We start from the raw sequence: 23,585 nt of genomic DNA, 5'->3' as shown, positions 1-23,585 counted from the left end.
AAATTAAACTATAATGATAAAATAATAAATAATGTACAAATAATAAAATAATAATAAATAATAAATAATAAAATAAATCAAATTATAATAAATAATAAATAATAAATATGATAAAAATCAAAAAGCATGAGCATACAATTAATTTGCAAACGGATACTGAGAATTTGACTGCAATTTACGATAAAATAATAAAATCCACATAACTCTAATTTATTGATATTTTTATCATTTTTATCATTTATTATAATTTAATTTATTTTATTTTATTATTTATTACTATTTTATTATTTATTTGTATATTATTTATTATTTTATCATTATACGCAGTTTAATTTTATCGATATTTTTTGATATCCGTATAGATTAATTCTGTTGTGTTGTTTGTATTACTTGACTTTTTCTTTTCGGTTAGTCGAACATCAGACTTCGATGTAAACTGACACATCACGATTTATCTGACAATTAATTGTATTTTATATCCTTCGACGACACTTTGGATTTGTAAGTAGTATTATTTTTATCATAATTTCCGCTATTATTATTGGTTGTAATACTGCAACATATGCATAAGCTGATCATCTCGGTTTTATATGATATATTTGGAAATATATTATAAATCTAATTGTATATATCATAAACTGATGTCTTAACGCACTTGAAAAGGACCGAAATCCACGGTCAAAACGTCGTGCTGTATTAAATAAATATGTGGCCAGTCAAGTCGAACTAAATTATTACACTTGCTGTCGTTTTTTACACTCACTGGCAAACAAAGAATTATATATTTGTTTTAGATAGAGGAAGTTAAAGGAAGGATTGCCTAAAGGATACAAGTGGAATATTCAATTAAAGAGGAAAAATAAGGGAAGGGCGATAGGAGGCATATTAATGGGGATCAAATAGAGGTTAATAGAAAGGGACACGAAGATGGAAACGAGGAAAGAGAGAATAACAGTGGGTAAGGTGAGAAGAAAAAAAAACAGGGTGAAAATAGTGGAGGTATATATGAATGGGAACGTAAAGAGAAAATTGCAAAAACTAAGAGAGTGGAGAAGAGACAAGATGTATTAACTTTAATAAAAGAATTTCAGCGCAAAAACAAAAGATAAAAGGAAAAGGGTAAGGGAAAAAGATTGGAGGGAGGAGAAGGAAAAAGGAAGAAAATCAAAGAATGAAAAGATAAATAAAAAGAGGGAAATTTGGTGGAATTTTTGGAGGAAACGGGGTGGGGTATTTTAAATAGAGGAATAAGAAAAGTAAAAGATGGCAAGCTTACATATACAAAAGGTAAGAGGAATACGGTAATAGATTACGTGCTAGGAAATAGAGAAATATGAGATAGGGTTGATATATAGGAAATTGAGGAGAGGATAGATTAAGATCATCACCTTTTAGGGGTTTTTATGAGAATTGAGAAGGATAGAAATGAGAAGGAAAAAAGGAAGGCAAAAAGATAATGAAGGGTTTGATGGGATGAGGAAGAAGTACAAAAGTTTAGACAGGAGTTTGGGGAAGTAGAAATAAGAGAGGGAGGGGTGCAAAGGAAATAAGAAAGGATGGAAAAGAAAATTAAAAAAAGTGATAGAAGAGATGGAGGATTCTAGAGGTAAAAAAAGGAAAAGGGAACAAGGGTTGGTGAGATGAGGAGTGATAAAAAAAATAAAAAATTGAAAAAATAGGTGAGAAAAAGGTTAAGAGAATAGAAAAAAGGAAAGAATAGTAAGCAGAAATATAAAGATAGGAAGGGAAAATATGGAAGGCTTTGCGAAAAAGAGAAAAGGGGAGGCAAAAGAGTGGATTCGGAAGAGAAGGAAGGCCGAAAAGGCAAAAACGGAGAGACAAGTATGGAAGACAGTAAATAAAAAAAGAAAAAAAGAGGGTAAAAATAAAGAAATTAAAGGAGAAGAGTGGAAAAATTACTTTACGGAGCTGGTGGAAAAGATGGAAGAAAGGGTGGTAAAGAGATTAAGAGACGGAAGAAAGAGGGACGAGGAGAGGGATTTGACGAGACAAGAAATAGGGGAAATAGTAAAAAAATTGAAAAATAGAAAAGTGGCGGGGATAGACAGCCTGTCGAATAAAGTGTAGAAAAACGGAGGAGAGGAAATAATAGAATGGGTGTAGAGTTTTTGTAATAAAATATAAAGAGGGGAGGGATAGTCAGAGGTGTGGAAGAAGAGAGTGGTGCCAATAGTTAAGTTAGTAACCAAAAGTGGTGGGAGATTATAGGAGGGTAACGTTGATGCCTACATTATGTAAAGTTTACGGTGGGTTTAGAGGTTGAAAGGCAAGATAGAAGAAAAAAAATTAGTTCTGGATAATCAAGTAGGCTTTAGAAAGGAAAAAGGGACAATGGATAATATTTACTGTTTGAATTATGTCATAAACAAGCAAGTGGGGAAAGAAAATGGAAAGATGACAGTGTTTTTTGTGGATTTGAAATCAACGTTTAATACAACAGACAGAGGGTATTAAGCTATGAGGTAAAGCTATGAGGGGTAGGGGAATAAGAGAAGAGTTAATAAAAGAGTTAATAAGGGAAACGAAGAGTTAGGTAAGAGTTAGAGGTGATCAAGGTGGCGTTTTTGGACGGCAAGGGAGATGAAGCAAAAATGCCCGCTAAGTCTCATATTATTTAATATATTAATAGCACATTTAAAAGAGAAAATGGAGAAGGTCAAGTGGGAGGGAATAAAGATGGGAAAAAAAAGTATATACATTGACATATACAGATGACATAGTAATGCTGACGGAGGAGGAAAGAGAGATGAGAAGTATGCTGGAAAAATTTAGGGATTATTTAGAAAGAAAGGAATAAGTGCTAAATATAGGAAAATTGAAGCTAATGAAGTTTAGGAAAGGAAACGGGAGATTAAGAAAAGTGAACTGGAACTGGAGGAAAAGCATATAAAGGAAATTAAAAAGTTTAGGTATGTATTAAATTTAGGTTATGTATTAAAAAGAAATAGCAAAATGCACATATAAGAAAAAGGATCAGAAAAATGGCGACAGTGATGGAACAGGTATGGAGAACAGAGAAAAGAAGGTTTGGGAGGAACTGGTAGAGACGGTTATGATTGTTTGACAGTTTAGTTTGGTCAGTGATGAGTTACGGGGAAATCTGTGGTTGGAAGGAGAGAGAAAGAGAGAGAGGATAGAGTGGTTAGAAGAAATATATAAAATAAATTTTGGGAATAAAAGGAGCAACTCCGGGTTACTTAGTGAGGGAGAAATTGCAAAAGAATAAGCTAATATGGAGAATGGCAAAAAGAGCGTGAAACTTTAAAAACAGATTAGAAGAAGAAAAAGAAGGCAGTTTAGCAAGAAAATGTTTGGAAGCAATGAAAAAGAGGTTCAGGGGGACAAGGTAGTATCAAAATAAAAAAAAAGAAAGGGTAAATTAGTAAAGGGTACTTTAATGATTTCAGGAGATAGAGAAAGGGGAGGAAAAGACAGAAGAAAGAAAGGTGGGAAAGGATATATAATTTAAGATATAAGAGGTGGTATAGACAGGTAAATGGGAACGGAGTACCAAAGTATTTAAGTAAGGGCTGAGGAAAAAGTAGGTGGAAGGAGAGGCTTTCCCTTGGACACTGTTCATTTGGACACCATTTATTTGGGTACTGTTAATAAACAGTACCCAAATAAATGGTGTCCAATAGGACACCGTTTACTTGGACACTGTTTATGTAAACATTGTTCACTTGGACACCGTTCAGCTGGACACTGTTCAGTTGGACACAAAAAGAAACGGACACACACATACACGCGCGCGCACGCACGCACACACACGCCCTTGCGCACAGGCCTTCGGCCCTCCTCCAGTATCCACCCCGCTAGTAGGGGTGCCCTAGACATAGTTATTTCTTATTGTGTCCAAGTGAACTGTGTCCAAGTAAACATAAGGAGGAAAGAAAGTGTAGATTATGTGAAGGAGATATAGAGACCTGGGAACATGTATGGGAAAGTTTTAGAGACTAGGGAGTGGGCATAGAGCTTGTATTAATGGAGGAGCCATTGCTATATGTCAGAGTCCGCGCGGGGAGAATCGACAGAGACATGAATATATTCTCATATATTCTGTCTCTTTTCGTGTTGGACATCTCCACCACTCCGTTTTCTAAAAGAGAAGAAGCGCACATACAAGCGGTACGACAGGTACGAGCCTACCTACTTGGTGCCTACTTGGGCCTTGGGCTGTTAAAATTAGTACAAAAAATATTTACATGCAAAAGTAATACTGTGCATTCATTGATTGGCATACATCTTTTAGATTCTAAATTATGTACCACTTAATGAATGCACAGTGTTATCTTTGTAGGCAATTTTTTTTCGTACAAGTTCGAGAATCGGGCCTCAGATTGTATAGTTACAAACCTGTTCCCACACGAAAAAAAAAAAACAATATATACACCTCTCTGTCAATTCTCTTTGCGCGCGTCACGATGCACCAAGGCCCCTCCATTAGTACAAGTTCTATGAGGGTGAAAAAGCAGGCAGCAAGAAGTGGAATGGGTACTGGGGGAGGATGGAGAAAGTGAGTAGTGGATGAGAAGGGTAGAGAGAGAAAGACGAGGGGAAAAAACTAAGGGAAAGAGTGTGAAGGAAAGTGTGGAAAATGAGAGAGATAGAGAAGATGGAGTGAGTGAAGGGAGAAGGAGAGAGGAAGGTGGAAGGTCTGACCGCTAAATCACCCCACGGACTGTAGGACGCTCTCGCGAAAGGCGAAGAGCGGCGGGTGCCGTCGGAGAATGCAGATAAAAAATTCGGTTCCTCGCGGGGGACCCATAGAGCCTCCGGAAGGATTAGGGCGCACAAGACCCTGCGGCCGCAGGACTGCGCGCCTTGTCATGATTGGGCTGCGTGATGCGCAAAGCTAACGCGCAGTCCCTAGTGGGGGGTTGCGGTGTCAATTGCAGATCGACCGCGATCCCCCGTGCTTTTGCGTGCGTACGTGCAAACGGATCGGGTGCCTCATACCCTTCGGCGGGCTTAGCCTTGAGATTATCGTTGTCGGAGAGGCGAGAGTGCCTGAGGAGCTTCCCCTAGACGACGATCTGGTGACGAAGGAGAGGACGAGCCAGGAGAGATGTGTTGGTGAGATAGCCTTTATCGTTCGCAAAGATTCGTCTTGTAAAGCCACTGGCCGGCGAGCCATCCCGTTCTTGTTCTGCATCCGACGCAGTGTTCGTGTTGTGTCAGTCGCGGGGCGGCCTCGTGATTTTGGATTTATCGATGAATTCAAGCAAAGAGGAGTATCGTGTCGGATATCGTGGCCAAGGAGGAGAACGGATCGCGTTGGCGGTTTACGCAGGAAGTTAGCAACTGCGTGCGCCGCAAAGTCCTCGCCTATCTAAGTTGTATTGCGCCGCGTGAAAAAAGTAGTCCCCGCGGATATCGTTCGCGTCGCGCGAGTATTTTTCGTGTCAAGATCGGTGTCAGAAAGGCTGGACAGTGCGAGTCGAATATCGTGGAATGTGTGGTCGTGCTACGGCCAACACCCTCGCGAATTCGTGTCCGCGATCCATCGCTGCCGGGATTGTCGACACGTCTTAATCGTCCGGAACAAGTATACCTGACCTTTCGTGCGTGATCGGTCTCGCGGCCGCGTGCTACGGAATTATCGGACTCACAGTTTCATCATTTGCGCGTGTGAATTTCGCTTTGTAAATCCTTCAATTATTCATCTCAATTTATTGTTTCTTGTTATGCACTGTGTCGCTAAAATTATTTGGTTCCTTGTCGTGCTCCGCTATCTTTGTCGTACGCGCCCCTATCATTGACCCCACTTCTGCCGTTAGGACAAGCTAACAGACTTTCACGCATGGATTAAGACTGTTTTTGGTGAATTTCACGAATCGACGTACTGTCAAGCATGTTTGGCGCTCAACCCGGTCTTTCGTGCGCAAGATTCGCGCGCAAAAGATTAGGCATTCGGGCCGTCTTGGCCTTCGGTGTTCTTTCTCTGTCGTTGTTTTTGATCACGACTTTCCCCCGTGAAGGAAAAAGTCGTGACAATATAAAAAAAATAGAAGACGTTGAGCGATACTAATACTTACATAAAAAGAATTGAATAACTCATTTTCATCATTCATCAAATATTTCATCAAACAAACATTTCAACTCTTTCTAACAATACTCTTTCATATACGAAAATGATACTTAAATCATAGGTGAAACTTCATTTTTTTAATTGTAAAATATTCTTTAAACTCTATTCTTCCACGTAAATATAGTTTCTAATTCTTCTCATATTTTATTTATAATTAAATTATTCAAGAGAAAGAAAAGAGAATAGAAAAAAGGAAAAGAGAGAAAAAGAGGGTAAAAAGAAAAAAAGGAAAAGAGGAGAGAGAGGGAGAAAGAAGAGTGTTGAGCAGCCATTCATTTTCATCCATTCCACTTTTATAGTTTCATTATTGGAATGTTTACATTGCATTTCTTATTCTGCTTGCACTTTCGTAACAAAAACGATATTTTTTGGATGTCGCTAACATAAAGTTATTTACATAAGCAGTTATACCACCAATAAATGGACGCGGCGGAATTATATTTGTCATAAATAAAAATTACACATAATAGAATAAAAAGCGCAGCATTATGAGATTTTTTTATTAAAACAATATGTTAACCTAATTCTGCATGGTGCACGATTTTATAAATCCGGGTTTAATCCTAGTTCTTGGTCTAGACTCTACATTTTGCCATTTGACGCGCTGAGTGATCATTATGCTAAGTTCAACCCTCATGTTCCTTGATTACAGAAATAATGATATTCACATTGTGTCATTAAAAAGTGTTGATTTATAGTATGTAATTGGACGTCTTCCATTTCCATAATTTGAGACAACATTTGTGTTGCTTTAAATTAGTTCAAGCCAATAACTCCAATGCTAAATAAGAAGCATAATTTACAACCTTGCTCAAGTCATATCAAAAGCAGTAGTCAGTTAAAATCAATTTGTATCACTGATATAATGCGACACAAAGCAAATGGAAAGCAGAAATGACACTACCCTCATAGCACCAAACATTGCAGTAAAGTTGTAAGGAGATTACAATCTTACATATATTAATAAGAATGTTACTGGAATGTGCCACTAATCTTAAAATATAACTTAACATTGTAATATTGTCGGAAGATTAAAATATTATGTTTATTTCTAGTAACCTTACGCGTAATTATATCACTTTTCTCTATTTAATATGTACCCCGATAACCATTTTTGCTGTAACAAATGTTGGCACATTTGTTGCCAAAAAAACAGCAAATGAGAAACGTCTTGTCACTGAAAACACTGTTAGTAGATATTCAACAAATATTTAGCAATATCTGTCATCAGAATACATGACAAAATAATAGTAAACTGCGAGCAGATTTATTGAAAGTATTGATGACAGATTGACGACAAACACCAAAGTGCAAATTGCCTGTAGAAATATGTTAAAGTATGCGACAGATTAATGCCAAAAACGCAGCAGATCTGTTGAAATGTCAAATTGGCAATAAAAAGGCAGCCTACTCTCTCGGAAGTAAAATGCAGCCAACGCGTTACATAAAGACCACTTGCAGCGCGACTAAAGTAAGCAAAAAATACCTTCCTTCGCTGCGCCTGGTGTTCGATGTGGCGGAGGGTCGCCACATAACATTTATAATACAGGACTGGTAGTATTATCATTTTTTTTTTTTGGAGTGACATTTAACTCTAAGAAATTTAGTGAAATTAATTGCACCTAGAATAAATGATATCTGTGATATAAAGGGAGAAAATAAATAGATTAATTGAGGCGCCCCCACCCTATAGGAAATATTAGATGCTAAGGAAGGGGTGAGGTAAATTATTCAATCCGTTCCTATTCCTGAATTAATAATCTTCCCAGGAAATTGCTTACATCAATTCTCAAACAAAATCATAACTATGAAAATAAAAAGATTCGACAAATCTGTCATCAATCTGTCGTCATTTATAAATACAAATCAACTGTATATTTACTGCAGAAATTTGTCATTATACTGCTAGATCTGATCTGATGTTGCACCCAATTTGATATCAAGATTTGGGTATCGATCATGTAATTTTTCTCTTAGGGCGGAAACGTGAAAAGTTTCAAGTTACTATCTCTTTCTATTTAACACCAATAGAAAGAAATATTTACATAAAATTTTTCATTGTTCACAGTTCCATCCTAAAGAAAAAGTTACATGATCGCTGCCTTGATGACGATTTTTGCTTGCAATTAGGGCGCACTCAAAGACACAGTACACCATGGTTGTGGCAGCCTGATTCCGTAAGAAATTTTTAGCAGTTCTGCTAACAATTTGGGAGCAAATGGTTAGTTAAATACATTTTTTGTTTTATTTATTAAAAATTAAATTAAACTTAAAATCAGATATTAAATAAATATTATACTATAATAAACATTATAAATAATTTAAAAATATAAAATATAAAAAATATTATTTAATGTTGTATTTCTCTGATTACTGAATTTCACCGGATACAACTGATATACTTAAAACGGTTAAATAATAATATAAATAAATAAAATAAATTATTTCAATTACTTAATTAATATACAGGGTGTTACAAAAGCATCGGATTTGCTTAGCATCATGCGATAGAAAATGAAAATCTAAGAAGAAATGTCTAATACTATTTTTCGATGCGGTAAATAGTTTCACCTTAATTTATCATTGTAATAAATCAATAAGCGCGGAGGTACAAGAGAAAGTCAGTGACTTAGAATGCGTAAAGTTGACTCCTTGTTATTAAAAATTAAAAAATGCTTCTAATGCTAATAATTATCGATAGAATTCTTTAGAAGGCTACCAAATTTTCAATAGAACTGTTGGTTACCAAGAAATATTTCCATTTTGACGGGACTTAGAAAATTTTCGAATTTGTATCTTGTAACTAAAGAAATTTTTTATTCCGCAACTTACAGCTTCGAGTGCTAATAATCATCAATAGAATTCTTCAGGCGGCTACCAGAACTGCCAATTACCGAAAAAAATTTTACCGCTATAGGTCTTACAAAGATTTATCTATCAGACAAAGTAAGATTTTCTCGTTAACAAAATAAAATTCTGACAACGGCGGAAGAGCGACCCCAAAACCTATAAAAATTCTGTATTCTTATTAAAATAATCCACCTTTTCACGCTTAAAAGCTGACTTTAAAAACAAGGAAAATAAAATAACAATTTGAACATTAACGGGTTAAGTTTGTTATGAGTGTTCGACATTCACACCAAGAATAGCGCGAGAGATAAGGGTGTCGAGTGACACCTCGCGCGATGACACCGTCCAGCCGTCGCACCGGGCAATGTACTCGGTTGCCACCCGAAATCTCCTTATTTCTGGTGGAATGCATGAGCCAAAGGCCTGTAACCGCGAGAGAAATCCCCTAGCAACAGCCCGAAAAGCGGCGAAAAGAGAACGAGTGGATTCATTACCAATCAATACAGCGACGAATCTATGTTGCTCGTCGTAACGTATAATTGTACTTAATTGTTTACGACACTTATCTATTCGGGTTCACTAACTGAAGACTGTAACTACGTTGGAACAAATATATCTTTTTTATATCTACTCTCGGCGTTATCTTTTGGACACCTAATCCGAAGAGTCATTGGCAGCGATCCCATACCGTGTCCCGGGACTAGGAACACGACAAGTTTATGATAACAAAAAACATTGTTTTCATGCAAGAATATATTTATTCTTTCATAATTTTTTTCTTTTGTACAGATAAAATTTTTAAACATATAAATAAAGTTAAAAACGCCCACTTGGTCTGCAGCGAATCTTGGTACTAAATATAATTTTTCCATTAATTTAGTATTTTTAGCTCATATAAACTGCGCGCCGACAGTTTCATCAGTTTTCAAACACTTGAGTTACTGAGCTAAATATTAGTACTCAGAATCATCTTTAAAATTCCCTCTTAGGGGGATGCTGGACTGCTTCTCAAACTTGATCGGGGTCAAGTCATTCGTGAACATCATTAATGAGATTTCGTATATATTTCTTTTATAGATTTGGAAATTTTTTCCCAGAATAAAAGTACATATATTAATATCAATCTGTGAATTGAATTTTATCGAATATCGAGAACAAAACAATTCTTTTTCATATTACTCTACTTATCGACTTCTTCCAAATCCGCTCTCACACATACATATAAAATATTCAGATACATTATTCTCTCATACCAAAGGTTTCTAGCTCATTTCTAAAAGCACATTATTATTCTTTCCTAAACACAACAAGAGCGCATAACAGTTATTTTATACGTATATAATCTTTAAAATTTAGTGCTGCAGATTAAAAGGGAGTATCCCGTTTGGACACGTAACGATTGGACACGGCTCGATTGGACACGCACAATTGGACACGCATAATTAGACAAGGCACGATTGGACACCGCACGATTGAACACCGCATTATTGGACACTGCACGATTGGGAACACACACGCACACAAGCACGCACGCACGCACGCACATGTGTTTGCAGATTTCCAATATAATTTACATGGATTAGCGACTTGGACGGGATAAGTGCGGGAGGGAGGAGGGGGAGATGTCCCTCCCCTGCACCTCCCGTGTGTGTGTATGCAAAGCATTCTCTGCACCACATGGGTTTGCGACTTTCCACACTAAACGAGATGTACGTAAAAATACGTATAGACGTTTGAAATTTACATTTTTTTTCTGACAAAGCGACGATTTTTTCTACCAGATGTTTCTAAGATTAGATAATCTATCATATATTAATGTTTTTCACTAAAGGATTGTGCGGTGTCCAATCATACGGTGTCCAATCGTGCCGTATCCAATCGTGCATGTCCAATCGAACAGTGTCTAATCGTTACGTGTCCAAAAGGAGGTCAACCAATTAAAGTCACGAGATGACTACTCGAAAGTATAATTTTCTAATTTTTTTCGTGTAACATAAAATTGTAATTACCAACCCTTTGTTATCGTCTATACTTTAATTCTGGAGAACAAATTACAATTCTATGAAATCAATTAAAAGCAAAGCGTATCCGAAAATAATTAGCGTTCAATCGGTAAAACAAACGACTTCAGCATCCCCTTATTTCAAAAAAACTGTAAATAATTTATTGAGGAAAATAATATCTCAACCAAAATAAAATAAAATTTTTAACTTAAGAAAAGAGTTAATAAGATAAAGTTTATGTTTTAAAAATAACTAGTTAAAGTTAAAAATTAAATTATTTAAAATTACCTAAATAAGTTAAAAATTAACGTTAAAGTTAAAGATTAACTCTTTAACTTTAATATTAACTTCCAACTTTTTAACTAATTACTACTCAACCCTAATTATATATCATGTAATATTGACCACTTTTTCATTGCAAAAAAAGTTTAATTTTTTGAAGTCATGTGACAACAAAAGTAGTAGATTTTCAGTTAATAATCAAGAATTATCTAATAAATTAAAAAATATTAAAAAAAAAAATGTTTTGCTCAAAGTTACCATTTGTTCATTAAAAAATATTTACTGCAAAACAAGGTTTTCATTTTCGTGGAGAAAATTTTCATTTTCATAAACTTCTCTAAATTTTAAATAATTATAAGTTGTATATTCGGGTAGATTTAACAATCTAGATTGATTTTAATTGTTTTCTAACAAACAAATTTTGATTCTAAATTGTCATTTTTTGAACAAGTTCTTCAATTACGTTTATTAATAATTAGAAAACTTCCTTAAATGTTTATAACCTCTTCAATTTTTCATGTTTATGGCAATCCTGTGTCAATTTTGCTAATAGGAATATTGAAGTCCAAAAGCCGTATACTTACTTTAGGCTACCTGGTGCACTGGGAACTCTGGTAAGAGGATGATTATGATTTTGATTCTGATCGTCTGCTTTTACATTTTCCGGGGCATGTATACCATAGAGAAGTTCTTGTGGTTGCGTTGTTCTCCTTCTAACTTTGTTAGTGCGCTGTCTTTCCTCGCCGAAAATTGGGCCGTAACTTTCACTGTCGAGCGACATAAGTAAAAATTAAATACAATATTAACAAAGGGAATAAATATCACAAGTATATAGTCCATACATAGAAAAATATGAAATAAAATTTAGTGTGTACAAATGTATGTTTATACAAAATATTCTTGAATCAAAATGTTTAAGAAAATTCTCCAAAAAAAGTTTTCTTTAAAAAAGTAAAAGCAAGTGACATGACAAAAAATAACTTTTTCATTTATTTTGTGTATTTTTTAATCCTAGAAAGTTTTATCGAAGTAGTTTTGTTGACCAAGCAAATTTTGATTTTTATCTCCTAATTTAGCACACGAAGGGATCGATTCGGCCGACCATAATTCAATTTAAAGTCTTAAGACACTAGCTGGCGTCAAAACGTTATCAATTTCCAAGCAGTATGAATATAAAATAAAAATAAAGTACACTCCCAGATAACAAAATATCTCCAAAATTCCTGCAGAACTGATAAACGCTATTGAGAATATTGGTCTAAATTATTGGTCTAAGTATATCGACAAAATGAAGCAATTTTAGATCAATCACAAGCTGAATATAAAATTGTCAATTATTGCCCAATTCCACGTCAATCAAATTAAATATTTTTAACCTGAAATCTTAAAATCAATTGTAACTCCATAATGGCTTAATGTAATTCAATATTAAAATGTCAATTTTGTATTAATTGCAGAATATTTAAATGGAGAAACATTATATATATATATATATATATATATATATATATATACATATGTGTTTGTATAATTAAATTTTTAAGATGTTTTGCAAAAAAGTAATTATATGCTTTTTATAAAATTTATTAATAAAACGTTTATTCAAATTTTTTTCACACTACAAATAATAATTGTATGTGTACTATTCTCTTCACACAAACGTACACTGTTTCATGCTGTTATTTCTTGTCACGTGGAGACACTTGAATTGAATGCGTTTCAAGGAATGCTTTCCATTTACATAACTTGTGTCGACAATTGTGTGAAGCAACAGCTTTTAAGAGCTTTAAGAGCTTTTCTTAAGATCATATTTGATTAAAAATTGATCAATTATGTTGTTCTCCACGTCATGGAGTGTACGTGTAATTGCCATTTCTCCATGGTTTGTTATCTGGGCTTATACCCTAACCTAACGTTTGTGTACGCATTTCGTTCGGATACTGGAGAAAATTTTATAGTAAAAATAATTATGGGCCGGTTTCACCATCTCCGATTACCTTAACTAATCGATTATTTCATTGGAATTGACCAAATTTGTCGTTAAGCAAAATTAACAAATGCGATTGGTCAATTCCGATGGAATAATCGGTCAGTTAAGATAACCGGAGATGGTAAAACCGACCCTAAGTATAACACACCGCACACACTTTTACATAATGCATAACGTATGTACATAAGCAAATTGGTCCATAAGCAAAGTGCATAAGAAATTCAATCAAATTTCTTATGCATTTATGTTATGCGTTATGCAAAAGTCTGTGCAAGGGCTCATACTACTTAAATTCAGTTATCTCGCATAGCCTATAAATCTTTAGGGATTTAGAAACCCTGGCCATTATAATCACTAGCTGTAGGTGGCGTCGTACGGGTACGATGAGCAAATGCGAGTTTACTGTATGCGTGCGCAACAAGCGAGCAAGTTATTAAATTGTGGTGCTGTGGCCCTCACCTTGAGCCGGATATCCAAAAGGGGAAAGAAGAAGAGCGAGCAAATCGGCGCGACGATATCGGCAGTTGTTCTTCCCCCGTCGCTATTGTGGTACGCGTGTGAGCAAATTCAATTTTTCGCAATTTTACATTTGGTCCTTCGAGCCGGATCCCGAAACAAAGTTTCGTGGATCTAACAAGTCGCAAGAGATATAGCATTAGACTATTCTCAAGAAATTCCATTTGCAATAGAGATCGTGAATTTATGCAGGGCACGTGGCTGCGTAAAGGCCAAGCTAACGAGGTTGAGAACGCAAGTGAGCGGAGAATCCGACGGAGATGGCGCCAAACTAGATATGATAATAGTGTCCCCGGACCTGGTTTAACTCGTGAGGGTCTGGGCTAAGACCCGAGATCGAGTCCCTTTCGGACCATCGGATCATCATCTTCGAAATTGACCGCGGGGGACGAGACGTAACCCAAATCGAGAGAGACCTGCGAGCTAGGAGATGGAAGGCAGATCACATGGGCGCTCCTACAGGAGACCCTCTCGTAGCCTTGCTATGACCCAAACAAGAAGATATAATTAGGGCCCTGAAAGCCCCTAAAAAGGGCGGACGGGTTGCCCCGAGATTCAATAGAATAACTCTCCAAATTTGGAAGCAGACTTCCACCGAAATCACCGACACTGTTTTGACTGGTATATAGTAGAGGGATACTTTCCTAAGATGGAAAAGTGCCATCTTGGTACTCATCCCAAAGGGCCCATCACCGGCGACCCCATCAAAGCAAGACTAATTTGCCTGCTAAACGAAGTAGGCAAAACGTTTAAAAGAATCATCCGGTCAAGAATCGACCAATGGATGGAGGAGCACCAGAAAGACAAATTGTCGGAAAGACAATATGCCTTCCGCCCCGGATGCTCGACGATAGACGCCCTCCAACATGTCAAAGAATACATACAAGACCGAACAAACAGTCCAGAAAAATACGTTATCGCCATAGAACTGGATACCAAAAACACGTTTAATTCCATCCACTGGTGTAGCATCAAAGACGCAATGAGCAAGAATTTCCCACCTTACTTGCGCAGATTGGTGGATCACTATCTGTACAAGAGATATATCACCTTCCTTGACTCCGAGGGGACATGTGTGGAGAGAGCCGTTAGCAAGGGGCTCCCACAGGGATCAGTTCTAAGCCCCCTGCTTTGGAATATCGTGTATGATAACGTTCTGCAAACCGAGCTCGAAGAGGGATGCGAGATAGTAGGGTATGTCGATGACACCCTATTATTATGCGCCGCAGACGACATCGAATCGGCACGCGTAAAGGCAAACTCCGTGATAAATAAGATCAACGCCATTGGCCTCAAGATAGCCACAGCGAAAACAGAAGTAGCCTTGTTCTGCCACAGAGGTAAGCTTCCGCAAAGAACGGATCTCCCGACTACCATGATGAACCACTCGGAAATCCGAGTTTCCTTCTCCTTGACTTGGAGGTCTTACTGGATCCTCAGTGGTCCTTTCGTGCACACTTGGAGATGGTGGCCGCATTGCCTGGGTCCTCGGAGACTAATGTCGAACCTGCGCGGCTCAGGTGAAATCAAAAGATGACTGTACGCGAGGACAGTTAAATCATACATCATTTACGCTAGCCCGATATGAATGTACGCGAGATGGACGCCCCCATACAACGTTCCCTGACGCAAACAGTGGCTTGCGCCTACCCAATAGTGTCTCACAATGCGGCAACCTTACTTGCTCGAATGCCTTCTGTTAGAGGCCAATAAAAGAAGGAGAACTTATACAGAATAAGATAACGTATAGTAGAATGTCTAGTAGAACAAAATAAGAGACATCAAAGACAATGGACTTAGACTCGGGAGAAGGAGCGGGAAATCAAAGAGAAAGAAGAGCTTCTCATCAGACAATGGAACATATACCTGAGCAGAGGAAACGCGGAAGAATCACTAGGGAAGCCATTCGACCTCACGTATGTGTTTGAATAGAAAAAAGCCACGGCCAGCTAACATACCGCATAATTCAAATTCTGACGGATCGATGGGTATTTGCCAAATACTTGTTTAGAATCGGCAAAGCGAGCAGCTGCTCTGTTGGTTCTGTGAGGCGGGGTGCGACGATTCGATACACACCCTTAGCGAGTGCCCACAATGGGATATACAAGGCTATCGCTGATGTAATGTATCGGGGAAGACCTCTCTCTCCCAGCAATAATTGGACAAATTGTGAACAAAAAGGATAAGTGAAACGCGTTTCAAACCTTTTCGGAAGAAGTTATGCGGGCCAAGGAGCCCAGCAAAAAAGAAGAGAGCCTAACCATAGACCGGGGGAGGACGCCGGACGGAGGTAACTCTCCCCTGGCCTCCTCCCTCTCGGTCCGACCGACTCTGCCCTACCATATCAACAAAGAGACAATTTGCACCCAAGCGCGCAGACGTTCGGGTTCCCAATGCAAGGGGGCGACGGTTTCTCTCTCTCTCCCTCCCCCCCCTCTCTCTCTACTGTCCTTCGGGAATCGGAGACTCCCCACCCCCAGCCTACAGCCAGCTACATAGGGCCAGATATCGAGCCCATGAGATTTCGACGTGGAGCGCGATATGGACACATCTCCTCCGTTTTTCAAAAAGAAAGGATCCTTAAAGAGTTCACTGCTTCATGTCATTACTGTGCAATCGCGGTGACCACGACAGCACCAAAGAGGTGGCGAGGCGCAAGAGGTTGCAAGAGGAGAGGAGAAACCGATCTAGGTCAACACCCCTCGGGAGTGTAAGTTAAAGCATATCACAGACGATTCCGATCCACACCCCTACTTGCGGTTAAAGTAGGCGCATAGAGAAGGGATTTTAATGGATGGTCCGGGGCACCCGACTCTTGGTTGGGTCTAGGTTTTCCATTTCGATAGGCGATGGGACGCCGGGAGTCCCATACTACCCGCCCCGGACGAATTCCGAGCAAGTGTGCGTAAATCCATTTCTCCCTACCCTCGCAAAAAAAGGGTTAAGTTAGGTTTGTTCAAAAATGACCAAGTTAGTTCGAAAGCGTCGAGAGTTACTACAGGCTGCGTTCCAAAATTCAGTACTGCTAGTATTAAAAATCTATAGTACACGTAAAATTAACTATAAATTTTCAGTACTGGTACTGGATTTCGGAATGCAACTATAAATCCCACATAGAAATGAAACCTCCATTAGACGTCCATTAGACGTCTGCCATGGAAGTTTCGACTTCCAGTGGACGTCCATTAGACGTCCAATATAGAGCCATTAGAAATCCACAGTTCCGCATTGCGTACGTCTATTAGACCTCCATTAGACATCGTCAAAGAGCTCTATTAGACGTTGTGTGGATTATTAATAGAGGCTTCACGAAACCTCGGTGGATGACTAGCGGATGTTTTGTGGATCATTAGTAGAGGCTTCATGGAGCCTCGATAGATGATTGACAAAATAAAAATTTAAAATAGAAATGTCATTTTTTAAAAATTATTTTTAACAACAGTACATACTAAATTTAGAACAAATTTTTATTAATTAATTAAATTTAAATTATACAATTTTATTTTATTCTCAGTTGCCGCTGATGGATTTAAACCCGGGACCTTAGGATTACGAACCTTGTACTCTACCTGCTATGCCAATTCGATTCACCAATATGGGTACTTGTTATTGTCTACATATACCTATATGTTATAAACTGACGCAATTATATTATTTTTTATAAAAACAATTAAATTTTGCAAAACATTAAAAATAAATAGCATTAATTTATTTACTTATTAATTTCATTGTTAAATTTATCTTTTTCCATAACCTTAATAATTTGATGGAAATTGCGATCTATTTAGCATTAATACTTTGAAGTGTTCAAATGATTAATTACCCAGCTAGCCAGGCCTGTTAAAATCACATATCGTGAAAGCTTTACAGCAAGGATTGTTTCAATTTTGACAACAATTTTATGACAAGTAATTGTCTGTTGCTTTGTTTTCTAAAAGTTTCGAGCAAATTTACGGCAAAAGTTTTCATCACACGATGCTGCAAATAACAGAGAAAGACTTGTACATAAATATTACGTACGTAGAGAAATTACAAGATTTGCTCCGACACGATAAAATGCAAAATTTAAACAAATAACAGAGCAAACATTGCTACACGACATGACAATAAATTTATGGCACGAACAGGAAATCTTGTTAAGCACAGAATAACAGCAAATTAGTAGCAAGAACAAAATAAAACTTGCCAAGCACACTTTTGCAATAAAATTGCGACAAGGTATGTCCGTAAACAGCTTAGTTTCTGCTGGCAAGGCTTGTCGCAAATAGTATGATGCACATTTTATGCAAATAACAGGGTTGCATTATCGGGTTTTAAACTTTATTTCTGGGTAACTTTACTATCTATCTCGAGATGGCGCATTTCTCGTGAAAAAGATTTACCTACTGGATTAATAAAAGGGGCTCGTCGAGAACAGAGAACTAAGTACGATTGCACCATTCACATTCACTAATCAGTCCAATATTTCATTTTTGTTGATCTTAATTTTGACAAGATTTGTCCTGTTTTTGCCACAAATTTGCTATCATATTGTGCATGGCAAGGTTTGCCTTGTTTTTGCCACAAATTTGCTATCATGCTATGTATAGCAAGGTTTGCTCTATTCTTGCCACAAATTTGCTATCATATTGTGTACAGCAAGATTTGCCTTGTTCTTGTTGCAAATTTGTTGTTATGCTTTACTAGCAAATTTTACTCTGTTATTTGCATAAAATATGCGTCATACTATTACAACAAGCCTTGCCAGCAAAAGCTAAGCTTAATGCGGACACACCTTGTCGTAATTTTGTTGCAAAGGTTTGCTCGAGTTTGCGGCAAACTTCGCGCAAAGTTTGCGTTATTTTGCTAGCTGGGTAGATAGTTAACTATATGAATCATATATTCTAAGAAAAATTGAATAGTACATTTATTATCCTGTTTTTGTTCAGTACATGAATTAGATTTTGTGCATTTTTGGGCGCAGTAATTGTAGACAGACCGTTATTTTTGAAAACATCTTTATGATAATTTTTTTAAATATCAAATGGATCTCATTCAGAATGTTATAGTGTTGTGTGATTTCTGAGTCAACTGCAACGCGCATGGACGGCTCAAAAATCGGACAGCATTGTGATATCTTTTATGAGACATTAAGCTGATATCATTTAGCTGATGTCATAAAGATAACATTTTCAAGAAACTTAAACGAAACTCTTCAATAAGATATCTCAAAGACCTCTTAGTAGACGTGATAAATGTTACCATTTTGACATCATTTCCAAGACATTTAAATGTTTTCTTAAAAAAGCTCTCTTAAAGTTTTCATTTTGACAAGCGTGTTGTCTGGATAACTTTCACCATGGAAGTAAATGTTCCATAGGGCTATGGAAGTTTAGTAAATCCCTAATGGACTTCTATCTGACTTCCACCATGGAAGAAAACATCCAATGGAGCTATGGGTGTTTAATAGATCCCTAATGGATGTTTATCTAACTTCTACCATGGAGGTAAACTTCCAATGGAGCCATGGAAGTTCACTGGATCTTTAATGAACGTTTATCTAACTTCCGCCATGGAGGTAAACCTTCAAAAGAGCCATGGAAGTTTACTGGATCCCTAATGGACGTCTATTTAACTTCCGCCATGGAGGTAAATCTCCAATGGAGCTAAGGAAGTTTACTAGACCTCTAATGGACATTCATCTGACTTCCACCATGGACATAGACGTCCCGTGGATCTATGGAGGTTTAATGGACGTCCATTAGACATCCACTGGATGCCAATTTCTATGTGGGACGGCAATAAAAAGTCGGTAACAATTGATAATTATGTCCAGAATGACATCACTAAGACATATTTTTTGTTAATTTCATAGTGTATCAAGAAACAATAATGTCTCGTCCCAGGTAAATAGTTTTATTTGACTCAAGACATTACCTTCTCTTGACACGCTATGAAATTAGCAAACAGCCCCGTGTAACTATAATCATGAGCTTTGCGAGCATTTTAGAATATCAGATATTTTAATAACGATTAAATTAATCAATACTGATAAAGGAACCTTGCAAACTCGAAAATTCAAATTTTAATGAAACTTGCCATAAATGTAGAGAAGGTAAATACATGAATTTAGAAATTTTTAATAGCGGCCCAAAAACGATTTAAAGGGGTGAAATCACCCTTCAAAGGTTGAGACATTTTTGCGTTTTCTCGATATATTACGTAAACTAAACAAAATATAAAAAAATGTTTTATACAAAAATTTTACAATAAAAGTACTTTTATCTAACTACAGTAATAAAATTTTGAAAAAAAAAAGAGAAAAATTTTCTTTGAAGAAATTTTTTTTTTCAAAATTTTATTAATGTAGTTAGATAAAAATATTTTATCTAAATATGCCATAAAACTTTTGTATAAACCATTTTTTGATATCTCCAATACTTTTCAAGATTATCGAAAAAAGCAAAAATCTGCTCTATACATCAGAAGTAGTTTCATCCTTTCGATCGCTTTTGATCGGGACTTGAAAATTTGTAAATTTATCTGTTTACCTAATTACATGTTTTTTATCGTAAATAGAAAAAATGCATTGTGTATCTCCCATGGTCGGTCCATGGGGATATGTAGGATCCATTAAGAAACCCACCGCTTGGATAAACACAAACACAAAGGGACAACATACTGTCACCGTAAACAACTAGGACTATTTCGAGGACCTAATTACATGTGTGTTTCATCTAAAGTTATATAAAAAAAAATTTGTATTCAATCATGTTAATAAAATTTACAAGAAATAAACTTCTTTTTGATATTTCCCATATAAAAGAATTTTTTGGGTGACACATAGAAAAATTTTCAGACACCGTCGATTCCTGATAGGAATATGATTTCCATTCCTAAAATGTGATGTAATTATTTTTTTGAAGAATACCATAATTGTAAATACTACGAAATATAAGAATTGTTCGTAAGTAACAAATTTCTTTAGATAATTTTAATGTTTATTAGTAGCGTTTGTAATAATTTAAATGTTTTTTTATACATTATAGTCAAACTCTATGTATAAATCGTAAAATGGAAGGATAGAAAGAATTTTTCCAAAATATTATGCAATAATATATCCAAAGTCCTTCCCGAGCATGCTAAAAGTACACCATCGCGGACATTTTAGGGATGGAAATCATACTCCTATCAGGAATCGATGGTGTCTAAAAATTTTTCCACGTGTCACCCAAAAAATTCCTTTATATGGAAAATACCAAAAAAAAGTTTATTTCTTGTAAATTTTATTAACGTAATTAAATAAAAATGTTTTTTTTATATAACTTTAGATGAAACACACATGTAATTAGATCCCCGAAATAGTCCTAGTTGTTTACGGTGACAGTATGTTGTCCCTTTGTGTTTGTGTTCATCCAAGCGGTGGGTTTCTTAATGGATCCCACATATCCCCATGGACCGACCATGGGAGATACACAATGCATTTTTCCCATCCACGAAAAGAAACATGTAATTAGGTAACTAAAATAAATTTTCAAGTCCCGATCAAAAGCGATCGAAAGGATGAAACTACTAATGTAGAGCAAATTTTTGCTTTTTTCGATAATCTCGAAAAGTATTGGAGATATCAAAAAATGTTTTATACAAAAGTTTTATCGCAAAAATATTTTTATCTAACTACATTAATAAAATTTAAAAATAAATTTTTTTCTTTAAAAATTAAAAAACAATTAAAAAAAATTTTTTTTCATAATTTTATTACTGTAGTTAGATAGAAGTACTTTTATTGTAAAACTTTTGTATAAAACATTTTTTAATATTTTGTTTAGTTTACGAGATATATCAAGAAAACACAAAAATGTCTCAACCTTTGTATGATGGTTTCACCCCTTTAAATCGTTTTTGGGCCGCTATAAAAAATTTCTAAATTCATGTATTTACCCCCTTTACATTTATGCCAAGTTTCATTAAAATCTGAATTTTCGAGTTCGCGAGGTTCCCTTGTGAATAAATTTAATTGATAGTTTAGATTTGAATTATACAAGTGTTTTTATTTTCCTTCTAAATTTCCTGTATGATTCAATATATCAAAATGTTTAATTTCCAAATATAATAAAGTAGTAACATTCAAATTGAGGTCATTGTTATTTATAATTTGTTTTTCTTTTAATTTAGTAGAGCCGTTTTTTGTCTATTAGAAATTATCCCCCCATTTTTTAAATTAACATGTTTTGACAATTGTGCTAAATTGTGCTAAGTAATATAAAACATACAAAAAAATGGAAAAAAAACAATTTTTAGGTCAACCCACTTTCGGTTTTTCGCAATTTTCTCAATTGTGCTAAGTTGTGCTAGGTTGTGCTAACATTGTGCCAAAATATCACTTTAAAAAAATAACAATAAAAAATTACGATAAAAAACTAATTTCGAGTAATATTGACAACAATTGACATTTTTATATATATCCATTATCTAATGAAAATAATATTGCATATCTGAGTTATGCTAGCGTAGCACAACTCAGCACAACTTCCGATTCTGCAAAACAACGATATAAAGAACACTTTACTCTTGAGTTCGACCCTTCGTGCAGCAGTTTTAAGTCCATATTTAGAGTTTACAATTATTCCCAGTAGGATAATTTTTTTCATTTATTTCCGTAAATAATGAGAATTTCAAAAAATACTTTAAATAAAAGTTGTAGATCTCATCAAAACACATATTTTATATTCTGTTCATTTTTGCCAGAAAGATAATAGTTTTTGAGTAAAATGACGTTAAGGGGATGCTAAACTGCTCGTCAAACTTGATCGAGGTCGATAAAGTCATTTAGGCACGTCATTAACATTAAAATTTTGTATATATTTCTTTTATAGATTTAGAAATCCTTTTCCAGAATTAAAGTTTATGTATTCCGCACACTGTTACCGTCTATACTTTAATTGTGAAAAAGGATTTTGGAACAAATTGTACAATTTTGTCGATAAAACAGATAGAATTCCCTTAAACACGGAATACTTTTTTTCTAAAGTTCCTAGGCTTACTCTAAAAGCATAGTATTGTTCTTTGCTAAAATTTCAAGTGCGCCTTATGCTTATTTTATACGTACAAGTCTAAAATTTTTATACGCAGCAAATGTTTTCACGAGTCGACTACAGAAGTGGATAACAAAACTAGAATTTTCTAACTTTCTTTCGTTTTTCGTATGAAATTGATCGCAGCGCACCGCGTTACTATCTGTACTTAAATTTTGGAGAAGGATTTTCAATTCCATGCAATCAATAAAAAGATTTCGGTGTCCAAAAAATTAGTGATAAAACAGAGCAGTTTAGTATCCCCTTAAATGTTCAAAATTTCATATAACTCATTTGAAACAATTCAAGTTTTCTTACAAGGGGACCTTACGGGTCATGGAACACCGATTTTTTTTATACTTATAGGATTTGAAGATCAGTACCCGGACTTCAATTTCCTAAAGCAGTACGACGCGCTTCTCAAAAATACTCGAGAAAATCGATTTTGAAGATTTCCGATATCTGTAAGTACAGAAAATTTTAACCTATTGTCAGAGCCGCTCGTAGCCGAGCGCACAGAGCTCTAGTTTCGTAAGCGCGGAGTCGCTGGTTCGATTCTCGCTCTGGCCTCAATTTTTTTTTCATAAGTTAATAAAGTTTTTTTTTTAATCCTATATCTTAACATTTATCAAATTGAAATGCTAATTAATTATTAAATATTTATTTGTTATTTTTTATGAGTTATTAATTCATGTATGTTATAAAATATATTAATAATAAATACATTTGACATTACTCGTCAGTATTACATGAGCCAATTTAATTTTTATTTAAAAAAT

General features: G+C 35.7%; 1 protein-coding gene across 7 annotated transcripts in view; it reads right to left on the bottom strand.

Annotated features, from left to right (window-relative positions):
* Positions 1 to 23,585, bottom strand: part of LOC105836993 (kinesin-like protein KIF21A) — a 242,645-nt gene that overhangs the window by 121,925 nt on the left and 97,135 nt on the right. For all 7 annotated transcript variants that reach the window (XM_036291117.1, XM_036291118.1, XM_036291119.1 and 4 more), the window contains one exon: positions 11,832 to 12,014. In XM_036291117.1, the coding sequence (XP_036147010.1) occupies positions 11,832 to 12,014 (183 nt within the window). The remainder of the gene's footprint in view (positions 1 to 11,831; positions 12,015 to 23,585) is intronic.

This window comes from Monomorium pharaonis, chromosome 8 (genome assembly GCF_013373865.1).
Source record: "Monomorium pharaonis isolate MP-MQ-018 chromosome 8, ASM1337386v2, whole genome shotgun sequence".
NCBI lineage: Eukaryota > Metazoa > Arthropoda > Insecta > Hymenoptera > Formicidae > Monomorium > Monomorium pharaonis.
This window is presented reverse-complemented; position numbering and strand designations above follow the sequence as displayed.